Consider the following 11,933-nt stretch of genomic DNA (forward strand, 5'->3'; position numbering starts at 1 on the left):
AATTACCTTTGTTTGACCACTGGAATCTCCAAGGAGTTTCTTGTTTTGCCGAGAACAACGTACTGGCTTAACCGGCTCCGCCACGATCACCGCACTCTATGTAGGAACATGCACAGATATTTCGATAATCCAATCCCATGGGCATATGACCTAGTACACGATGACTTTTATCTCCTGAAATTTCCGTCAAAGACAAGAGATTGTGGCAAGATGACACATTTACAGGGATGAGTAGATGATTATGTGGCCAGCGCCATCAACTCAGAAGACAAACACAACATACAATGAGCAATGAGCAATGAGCAAAAATGTATATTGCACCAGCCGGGAATCGAACCCGGGTCTGTACCGTGGCAGGGTACTATTCTACCACTAGACCACTGGTGCTTTGGTGATACATTTGCTCGACAAGCAAATAGATGTTGTTCTTGATCTCTTATGTTATCATGCACAACCTCATCGTAGCCAATAAAATATTTAGGCACACATCAGAGTAATTTACAACATATATGGCGATGGGCACAAATGTTAACAGAACCAAAATTCTCATTTCATTTTATCAATAATCTGACACAAAGAAGGCCATACAGTGTGCTCAATGATCCTGAAAAACTAGGGCAAAATTATTCTGGTATTTGCTATCCCGACCACGGGCTGGAAAAATGATACATATAACTCAGCCAAAAAGAGAAGAAATACAACGTACAGACAGATCATCGTTAGACAAATTTCGATGCGCATTGCATCATCCCAAATGGATCCTCTGCTGCATCCAGGCGCTGCCTCTTTCTGTCAGCAGACGGACACGCCACAGCATGGAAGTACTTGACTTCCAGAAAAACACAATCACTTCCAAGAAATGCTCCAACTATTTTCTCCTTTTCTCATTAAATCTTTCGAAGAACGACTTCGAGGCTTCGTATGTGGACCAGCATATGGCTGCTGCCGGTGCGTGGAATAGCATTCTCGGCTTCCATCCCCTCATAAGCCCAACGTATCCATCGCGCTTTATAATTGTTCTGAACACATCTCCTATAGAACTACTAGCAAAACGTTCACATCCGCATACACCCTGACCACAAAAAGAACATTGTTATTACCTTGAAAAGTAAAAAACAGGTGGATGACATTCGCATAAAAACATAAACGGAAGATTATCCAAAGTTGAAAATGTGCAAGGAAAATAGAAAGATGATGACATGCACAGCTCATGGAATGATGATAATAAGCAACTGTTAGCTAGACCACACTTAAGAAGGGGCCTATTTAGTTAGCTACAGAAAACAACAGTAGTAATATAACTACTGTAGCAAATATAGTTAACAAAGGAGTATATGCAACTTGATCTTTAATCCATTTTATATTGTAAGGCTGTACCAGATGACCTACAGTACACATGCAACGCACACCAGATTTTCATGATAGCCAATTACTCTATAGGTTTTAGGGAAGATTTCAAGGTGGCTACAACTTCTCTCTCTGTTGCGTGCGGGCTGGCGGAATCAGTGTAAAACATCGAGTTTCACAATTATTAGTACTGAAGGGACCCATAGAAAGGAAGCATACACGCTATGTTGCCTAAAGACCAAGAGATTGCTGACAATATCTATTGTGTACATGTAGCACATAAGAATACCCTATTTTTCAATTAACTGAGCTACAGATAGCCATGACTCATAAGATTAATAAAGGTAAAACTTCAATAAGCACCCATGATGGATCAATAAGGACAATGGATCTACAAGCAACAAAAGTATGCTTAAGACAATTGGAGTGTCATATCAAACAGAAGTACTACAAATGATAGTGCAGAGCTGAGGATATTCAGATATTATTAGCACTAATGACAGTGCGGAGCTGAGGATATTTTTTCAATTAACTGAGCTAGGGATAGTCATGACTAGTCATAAAATTAATAAAGGTACAAGTTCAATAAGCTGAACTACCAGTGATGGATTGATAATGACAACGGATCTACAAGCCCCATATAAGTACGCATAAGACAATCGGTGTGTCATGTCAAACATTTGTGATGGTGAGGAGCTGAGGATATTGAGACGCTATTAGCACTAATGTTCCAAGTTATTACAACTACAATATTATGAATGTGATTACCACCAACCATTTGTAACTTCTCGTCAACATTTCCATCAAAACCTTGTAAGGTCAGCTGTTGGATGTTGATGTCATTTCAACCAGGGCATACAACTCACACCTTGAGTCTATACTAGTTTGTTTTGATTTTCCTAGCAGAAAGGCACAATTAATTGTTCCATAGGTGAAAAGACTGCAGCTTCAGAAGTTTAGCATATCTATATCTAACTAGTCAGTTAGCACTTGGCGCAACCGAAAATATGCTCCTTGTATCGCTAGCTCTTCAACATTAATGGTACAGAGCACCCTATAAGGACAGTGATCACCAATAAGTCACTAACAGATCAAAGGGCCACTGGAAAATAATAATAAAAACTGTAAAAAGTCATTCCAAGAATCTTGGAGGTGAACAGAAACACCAGCACAGGCCTAAAATCTCTCCATTTGCAGAGCAAAGCCGCACAAATCAAACTCAGACCAGCTCCAGTGATATCTACTAGACGTCATTGAAGGTAACCGCCAAACCAAATGCGTGAGATCCTCACCTGGCACTGCAGTTGCGTCTTGACAACATCGAGTGGTGTGGTTAACGCGGCCGCAAGAGCGCCGGCCGCAGCACCCGCAGTGGCGTGCACGGCAAGCGACTCCTCGTCAGCTGCCATGTCCCCGAGCACACGCTTAGCCGCCTCGTAGGTGGAGAAGTGGACGGCGGTGTAGGGCGCGTTCATGAGCACCGTGGTCCTGTAGGACACGAAGAAGGCCCTGAGGCCCTCGTCGCGGAAGACGGTGCGGACGCAGTGCGCGACGCCGGAGTAGGGGCTGCTGGTGAGCTGCAGCCGCTGCTTGACGGTGTCCATGGGGGTGAAGACGGCGTCGCTGGCGATGGTGGCGAGCACCCCCGAGGAGGCGTGCGCCGCGGGGTTGTTGGGGCCGAAGCGGTCCGTGAGGCGCGACTTGGCGAACTCGTAGACGGAGAAGTAGACGGCGTGGGCGGGGCCGGCCCCGAGGGCCATGGCGGGGAGGCCGCGGTAGAGCGCGAGCGCGCCGCCCTCCCCTGCCACGGCGGCCCGCAGCGCGGCCCCGAGCGAGAGGGTGGGGCGGCAGGGCGGCGAGGCGGCCTGCATGTGCGTCTTGAGGGTGTCGACCGGGAACATGGCCGTGTGCTCGACGACGCCGGCGACGGAGCCGGCGAGCATGTACTGCCAGAAGCGCAGGCCATCGTGGGCCGCGGCGGCGGCCGGCCCCGCGACGCCGAGGGCCGGCTTGGGCGGGTCCTGGGCCGGCTCCTCGGTGGCGGCGGCGGCGGCGGGGAGGAGCCTGTCGGGGGTGCGGTAGTCAGCGGCCATGGCGAGGGGCGCCGCTAGGGTTAGGGTTTTGAGCGGGAACGCGGTGGAGGTGGGGGTGGGGAAGGGGGCGAGGGTGGAGGAATAATGAAGAGGAGGAGGCGAGATTTGGAGGAGATGTCGCCATTTAGGCGGAGGGGACGGGGTTGGGGAGGAGGCGTTGGCGCCCCCCCGGTGGTCGTCTCCAGGCATCCTCTCCTCTCCTCTCCCAGTTTCTTCCCCAAGTTTTTCTCTTCCTCTGCTACTCCCGCAATGTAAATTCTCTCCCTTTCAGTTTTCCACGAGGCAAATTCTGTCCCTTTTTTACTACCTTCCTTCTTTCTTTCTTACTTTCTTTCTTGTGTCGCCGTCAATGAACTTCCTTCATTCCCTGATGATATTGTAAATCATTATTCCGACTAGGAGCAAGGAGAGTTGCCTTTTACGTCTAAGGAATATTCTAGAGATCAATCTCTTCTCTGATCTAATTGGGATTGCAGTACACGTTAACGCTTTCTCCAGTGGAAGTTGAATTGCCGGGCTGACCGTCTGTCCCCCATGACACTGAATCTGTGATAGAACTGTCCCAACTCACAACTAAGTTCGGATTGTGCCTTTTTCTGGGAAAAAAAAAGAGGGTTCGGATTGTGCTTGGAAGGAACAGAGGGCCAAGGAATACAAGTCCAACATAAGGATCTGCAGGTCAAAGAGTACAAAATGAGGTTGTCTAGTGGCCGAAACTTTGTTAATGAAATGGACTTGACAAAATTTGCGGGATCGTTTGGTCTTATATACTCCGCAGATCAGAGTGACGCGGTGGCCAGGGTAGCAACTTTCCATACATTGTTTTATGAGCAACTTGCTTGCATACCGATACCATCATACACACAACCTAGATCCACTTTTACTTTATTTAATTTGTTGGGTCCAAAGAGAAGATACAAAAAATAAATAGATGGAAGATACAGTTGTTGGTAGCACATGCAATAGTCATTCTCCCCAAACAAGAGCACAAGAGAACACCGCAAAAACAACAAGAAGAAAACCCCTTCAACAAAAAGAGAGAGAGAGAAAACCGCAAGCTTAGGTGAAATAATGAAGAGGAAGTTATTAGCAAATATTGAGAAAATGTTGGGTCCTATACTTACAGCCACGGAACACAATAAACACAAGAAGCATAGAGAGTTAGGTCAAATATTCAGAAAATGTTAGGTCCTATATTTAGAAAATGTTAGGTCCTATATTAGCAAATATTTGCAAAGAGAGCCTTGGCTCAGTGGTTGGGCATGCGGTTGTGCAACCCAACGATCCGAGTTCAATTTCTAGAATTAACAGGTGATGCACAGGGAGTTTTCTCTCATTTATTGAGGATCAAATTTGACGTGTGGTGAAACCACTCATCAAAAAAATCTTGATACTCGTTTAAAAAAATTCTGAGGACCGTGTTTTATCTTGATACTCATACTAAAATGGTTGTATGCATCCCTAACTCTCCGGCGGCGCGCTTCCTCGATCCGCTCTTCTCCAGCTCCGGGTGCGGCCTCTTCCCCTTCCCCGTGCGCGCGACTCGAATCACACCGAGCCTTCTCCAGCGCCTCCTCGCACCGGCGACTAGCGGCGCATCCAGCAGGAACACCGGACCCCATCTCCGCCCCTCCCGCTTCGCCGCTGCCGGAGGGGACGCCAGCGAAGCCGCGCGCGCCCCGGGGATGGCGGTGGCGGGGCCCATCGCGTCGGCCCTCGGGCTCTGGCGGCGGCGTCTCGCGTCTGCGGTTGCGGGATCCGCTGTGATCTCACCAATCGACGGCGGAGGAGGGCGGAGGAGGGGCTCCATGGCCGGATCTGGCGGGGCACTCGGCCCTGGTGGTAGAGCGGCAGCCGGGCGAGGCTGCGCTGGTCGGTTGGGCACGAGCAGTGTCCCGGGCGCGCGGTGCAGTGGCCTTGGCTGGGGTCATGATGGTGTGGCGGCCATGCTCAGCGGTCCATGGCGGTGGATATCTGAAAGGATCGATATGGTTGGCTAGAGGGGGGGTGAATAGACAACGACCACTTTTTAATTAATCTTAACAAGTTAAGGTAAACACTATACGGGTTCACAAATAATATGACAAAGAGGTGACCCCTATAGAAGCTAACAACAAGAGCTATTAAGACAAGTAAGATATAGTCACAAGCAAAAGCAAATACAAAGGTTAGAGATAACCACAAGTGGAACCGATGGAGACGAGGATGTGTTACCGAAGTTCCTTCCCTTTGACAGGAAGTACGTCTCCGTTGGAGCGGTGTGGAGGCACAATGCTCCCCAAAAAGCCACTAAGGCCACCGTATTCTCCTCACACCCTCGCACGATGCAAGGTACCGTGATTCCACTATAGGTGCCCTTGAAGGCGGCGACCGAACCTTTACAAACAAGGTTGGGGCAACTCCACACAAAGCTTGGAGGCTCCCAACTAAACCACGAAGCTTCACCACAATGGAATATGGCTTCGAGGTGACCTCAACCGTCTAGGATGCTCAAACACCCAAGAGTAACAAGATCCGCAAGGGATTGGTGGGGGAATCAACTTTTCTCTTGGTGAAAGTGTGGATCTAGGCCTTCTCAACCAATCCCTAAAGAATCAACAAATTTGATTGGCTAGGGAGAGAGATCGGGCACTTTAGAGCTTGTGGAGCAACAATGGAGCTTAGAGAGGTAAGAGATAGGGTTCCTCAGCTAGAAGAACCCTTTATATAGTGGGGGGGGAGGGGAAATCAGACCGTTTTCCCACTCTCTGCCCGAGAACCAGCGGTACTACCGCTGAGCCTGAGCGGTACTACCGCTGGACCTCCAGCGGTACTACCGCTGACACCAGCGGTACTACCGCCGGCCCCTTGGTAGTGCACGAGCACTACTACCGCCGGGAAAGTCTTCGCAAAAGGGTCCGTCCACAAACTACCGCTAGGCAGGTGGAACAAAACACCTGGAGCGGTACTACCGCTGACCAGGGGCGATACTACCGCTGGAGCCAGCGGTACTACCGCTGGGGACCATTTTGCAGAAAAACTCAAGATGAAATAGGCGAGGGCCGCTCCAAACAAGGAAGGGGAGAATGTGAAGTGTGCGTGTGTAAAGATAGATTCCACCCAAACCTTTCCACTACGGATCCCCTCTTAATAGTACGGCTTTCCTATGACTCAAATAAAGAGAATCGTAGAGAGCGCCGTGCTTCTGTTCCAGAAGAGAGGAGACGTGTCGTCTTGTGCCGTTGACGAGAGTTACCTGAAACCTTGACACACACGATTAGTCCTGTACGGTACTGTCATCAATCACCAAAATTACTTAGGCATAAACTATGCCTCAACAATCTCCCCCTTTTTGGTGGATTGATGACAATACCGGATTTGCACAGATAATAATATGAGAATAAACAGATAGAGATATATGACATATGACTCACAACATATAATGGAAATAAATCTAATCTCACATAAGAAAGATCATGTCTCACACAAGATAGCAAACGAATCAAACCAAGTTCAAAGCAAACCATACGAGTTAAAGCAAAGCAATGCAAAGTTCGAAATGAAAGCAAATCCTAGACTCTCTCCCCCTTTGGCACAAGACACCAAAAAGAGGCACACCTAATGCCACAGGTAACTACTCCTCGTCTTCAGGATCACCAGACTCGTCTGTCCCCTCCTGGTCGGTCTGCTCCTCCTCTGCTGCCTCATCGCCAGACCACTGGTACCCCTGAGCCTGCATCCAAGTGGCCTCCGGAGTGATGTCGTCCTCTGAGCCGCTGGAGATGTCCACATCCAAGGTCCTGAGAACACGCTTATGCCTCTGGCGGCTCTGCTTTTGAGCCACATGTGTCTGGTACTGTCCCTTGGCCTGCATACAGAAAAGTGTCTTCATCTTGTCCTGTAGTTTGATAGCCCAAGATGGCATGGCAGACGAGCGGGACTGAGAGGCAGTTCCTCTGTCAGCAGCGGTCTATGTATCTGTATCCATGTGCTGAGAGGATGTAGATGGATTGGCCCACTTGTCCTTGACGCGAAGCCTGATTGGGTCATGCACAATGTAATCAGACTGTGCGTAGAGCACCTCATCCGGAAAAGCCTGTTCCCACTTATGGCAAATGTATGCGAACAGGTAAGGCCCGTAGATAGGAACCTTACGATTGATGATGAGTTCCAGAGCTCTGTGAACATCACATCTGCAATATCCAGCTGAGCAGATTCCTGAGACATAGCATCCTCACACAGTAACAGCATCTCGGCCAAGTAGCCATGGACCTCATCGAAGTTGCCAATCCGAGGGAAAAGGGTGTTGCGAAAGATCCGATGCATGATGTCCAGATGCTTGGGAAGCACCCCCTTTCTCAGATACAGTGACTGCAGTCTGTCCTTTGCGGAGGCCCTATCGGTGGGGGCTGCAGCATGAGGACGCAGCCCAAGAGGAGTGTCAGCACCCTGAAAGTCAATGTGAAGAAACTGCATGAACTCAGTCCAGGAACCGGTCATCCTTTTTGACCCAGTCATCCAGATCATGGAACGCTGATCATCAGGTGAGAAATGGACTGTGACATAAAACTGAGCCACTGCAGTGGGATTAAAGTCCGTCTTGAAGGTGATGATGTCTTTGATGCCCAGTTTGTCAACCAGAGAGAGGGCATCGCCAAAGTAGTCCATGTTCCGCTAAAGATGTGCCAGATCAATCCACTGAACAGAGACATGGTTCTTCTTGAAGGAAGCAATAACATCCCGATAAATCCTGCACTGGTCCTTCACCCAGACATTTTCAACCCCATCGATCACTTCCCTCTCCTTGAGATAGGGGTTCTTGGTGCGAAATTGTAGAAAGTCCTTGGGGGACATAGTACGGATATTGACCCTCTTCTCCTTGTGAGCGGCCTTCTTGAAGGACTTCTTCTTGGGAGACAGACCAGACGTGGCAGACCCCTCGGGCGCCTCTGTGTTGCGAAATTGTTTGGATGCCGTGTCCCGTGGGGGGTTCGAACGGCGAGCAGAGCCACCTGTGACACAGACCACAAAGCGAAAAAGAGGCGACAAGAAAAGTCAAGGCAATGAAACTTGAAAACGCAGAAAAAGTAAACATGCATTGCCAAGCATAAAACAAAACAAAAAAAATACACCGTGAATGCTCCCGGCGGTAGTACCGCCATCCCTGACGGTAGTACCGCTGGGACCTAGCGGTAGTACCGCCAGTCCTGGCGGTAGTACCGCTGGGGGTCATAGCGGTAGTACCGCTACCCCCTGGCGGTAGTACCGCTGGGGACATAGCGGTAGTACCGCTACCCCCTGGCGGTAGTACCGCTGGGGGTTTGACTTTCAGATCTGACATATTAAAACTCGTTTTCGAGGGCATGGACTGAATATGAACACTAAGACGTACACCCCAGCCCTACTGTCATGAGGAACACATAGTAACAAGAGGTACAAACATGCCTAGGCAAGAGTGAGCACGTTTTAGATCTAATCCAAAAGTTCAAGTATTCGATCTAAGACAATAAAATCCTAGAGCATGGCAGCAATCACAACAACAAACCATTGGACCTATACTCCCCTCCAATATTTCCTTCATGCCATCCAATAACTAGCCATAGGATCAACAAAATGAATCCAATCCCCAATGCTCCTAACCCTAGAACACGAAGAACAACCAAATAGAAGAAGGGAGGAGCTTTACCGGGATTCATGGCTATTGGAGTAGGAAGAAGAGATGAAGCAACCCTTCCACACCAACGGCGAGAAGGAGCTCCACGAAGTGAGATCCAAACAGGGGGTTTTCGGGCTAGGGGAGGGAGGAGCCGCGAGGAAGAAGAAACAGATGCAAAAATCGGGCTCCCCCTCCCTTTATATAGCCCAAGGGGTACGGGCCAGCGGTAGTACCGCTGTGGCCCTAGCGGTAGTACCGCCAGATTCGGCGGTAGTACCGCTGGGGTCCTGGCGGTAGTACCGCCGGTAGTACCGCTGGGGTCCTGGCGGTAGTACCGCTCCCCCTTGAAACCCTAGAAATTTTCTAGCCGGTCGTGTTAGATTTTGAATCCTGGCGGTAGTACCGCCACACCTGGCGGTAGTACCGCTGGGGTCCTGGCGGTAGTACCGCTACCCCTGGCGGTAGTACCGCTGTATATGTTTCAACACGGCTAAGGAAAAAAGGGAAACTTGGGCACATGACAAGTGAGTAAAAAGGAATGACATCCAAGAAGATATACTGACTTGTCATTGTATATCCTCTCCTTTATACGCAAGAAAGGATGGAGGGGCGGTGGCCGAGGCCACCTATGTTTGAGACAATGGTATGACACTGCGAAGAATTATCCTTGGGTTCATGACCAATGCTCGTCTTTGAAGCACAAGTGCCATTTGACAATGGCTAAAGTGAAAGAATAGATTGATTTACGCATAATGGGGGGAGGGAGAGTTCATTAAGAGAACAACACTCCCCCTATGTCCATGCCTACATCTAGACCAAGATGAAATGTAAAGTGAGGTGCAACATGCCTAGTTTCAATCCACATTACTTGAATCAATGATATTTAGCTCATGCCTTAACTCCCGGAACCTTGCTTCATCTAGTGGCTTGGTGAAAATATCTGCAAGTTGCTCTTCAATGTGTATGAAGTGAACCTCAATATCACCTAGCTTGATATGTTCACGGATGAAGTGATGACGAATATCAATATGTTTGGTTTTGCTATGTTGCACTGGGTTGAGGGAAATCTTGATGGCGCTTTGATTGTCACATAGAAGAGGCACTTTGTCACAATTGACACCATAATCCTTTAAAGTTTGCCTCATCCATAGCAATTGTGCACAACAACTTGCAGCTGCCACATACTCAGCTTCGGTGGATGATAAGGAGACACAGTTCTGCTTCTTTGAAGACCAACTTACCAAAGAGCGACCAAGGAATTGGCACCCTCCAGATGTTGACTTCCTCTCCACACAATCTCCAGCCCAATCTGAGTCAGAATAGCCAACTAGATTGAAGTTTGCTCCTTTGGGATACCAGAGGCCAAAGTTTGGGGTATGAGCCAAATATCGAAAGATTCGTTTGACAGTCATGTAATGACTTTCTTTTGGTGCGGATTGAAACCGTGCACATATCCCTACGCTCAACATAATATCCGGTCTAGATGCACAAAGGTAAAGGAGGGATCCAATCATGGAGCGGTATACCTTTTGATCCACTGCTTTACCATTGGGATCACTGTCAAGCTTGCATCTGGTTGGCATGGGGAACTTGACCGGTTTGACATCCTCGAGCTCGAACCGTTTGAGCATGTCTTGAGTGTACTTGGCTTGTTTGATGAATGTCCCTTCTAGACCTTGTTTAATCTCGAATCCGAGGAAAAACTTCAACTCTCCCATCATGGACATCTCAAACTTCTCAGTCATTAGCGCAGCAAATTCTTCATTGAATGAAATGTTAGCAGAGCCAAAGATAATATCATCAACATATAGTTGGCATATGAACAAATCCCCTTTAACCCTCTTAGTAAAAAGAGTGGGATCAATCTTCCCAATTTCAAACCCATGATCTTGTAACAACTCAGTAAGGTACTCATACCACGCGCGTGGGGCTTGTTTAAGGCCATAGAGTGCCTTATTGAGTTTGTACACATGATTGGGGAGCTTGGGATGTTCGAATCTCGGGGGTTGTTTGACATATACCAGCTCATTTAAAGGACCATTAAGAAATGCACTTTTCACATCCATTTGCTGTAATTTGAAGTTATGATGAGAAGTAAAAGCAAGTGACATGCGAATAGATTCTAGACGAGCAACAGGGGCAAAGGTTTCACCGTAGTCGATACCCTCGACTTGGGAGTAGCCTTGAGCCACCAATCTTGCCTTGTTTCAAATCACAATTCCATTTGCATCTTGCTTGTTCTTAAATATCCATTTGGTCCCAATGACATTATGTTCCTTCGTTGGTCGTGGCACTAAATCCCAGACTTGGTTGCGCTTGAAGTTGTTAAGTTCTTCGTGCATGGCCATAAGCCAATCCTCATCATCGAGCGCTTCCTGTACCTGTTGAGGTTCACAATACGAAACAAACGCGTGATGCTCACAATAATTCCAAAGATGTTGACGGGTAGATACTACCCTTTTTAAACTACCAAGAACATTCTTCATAAGATGTGACTTGGCTTTCAGCTTGTTCGCATTCTTGGCTGCTCGACGCTCCAAGAGTTCTTCATTAGATAACGGGGGAGCATCGACTTGTATCTTTTGTTTTCCCTTGCGTCTTGAGCCGGTTGTTGGAGCTCCAGACGGGAATTGTGAGACAGTCTCCTGATCACTTTGTCCTTCGACTTGAGCAGGTTCACTAGATTGATCTTGTATTAGTGGTTGCTCTTGATCTTGATCTTGTGCTGGTTCAAGGTCTGGTAGTAGTGCTTGAATATCATGGGGCATATCACCATTGTTAGGCAATTGATCTTGACCGTGAGCTTGATCAACTTGTTGAGAGTCTTCTCTTTGTCCATCGGAAGCGTGCGGGGCTTG

At 48.2% G+C, this 11,933-nt stretch overlaps 1 protein-coding gene and 1 non-coding gene across 2 annotated transcripts; both read right to left on the minus strand.

The window, feature by feature from the left end:
- Window positions 1–316: 316 nt before the first annotated feature.
- Window positions 317–387, minus strand: TRNAG-GCC. Its single transcript has one exon. It is a non-coding gene; the product is annotated as a tRNA-Gly (tRNA).
- A 141-nt stretch (window positions 388–528) lies between these two features.
- Window positions 529–3,748, minus strand: LOC123448876 (mitoferrin-like). Its single transcript, XM_045125906.1, has 2 exons — window positions 2,640–3,748; window positions 529–1,072 (listed from the first exon to the last, which is right to left on the minus strand). The coding sequence occupies exons 1-2, from the start codon at window positions 3,627–3,629 to the stop codon at window positions 869–871; spliced, it is 1,194 nt and encodes a 397-aa protein (XP_044981841.1). The 5' UTR covers window positions 3,630–3,748; the 3' UTR covers window positions 529–868.
- Window positions 3,749–11,933: the final 8,185 nt, after the last annotated feature.

The sequence above is a fragment of the Hordeum vulgare genome, chromosome 4H, assembly GCF_904849725.1.
Source record: "Hordeum vulgare subsp. vulgare chromosome 4H, MorexV3_pseudomolecules_assembly, whole genome shotgun sequence".
Taxonomy (NCBI): Eukaryota; Viridiplantae; Streptophyta; class Magnoliopsida; order Poales; family Poaceae; genus Hordeum; species Hordeum vulgare.

What these genes read in the sequence shown, in the direction of transcription:
- LOC123448876 (XM_045125906.1), bottom strand. Translation starts at nt 3,629, where the DNA reads ATGCCTGGAGACGACCACCGGGGGGGCGCCAACGCCTCCTCCCCAACC. An exon ending in AGACGCAACTGCAGTGCCAG is followed by an intron (nt 1,073 to 2,639) that starts GTGAGGATCTCA and finishes TTTTGTGGTCAG; the next exon opens with GGTGTATGCGGATGTGAACG.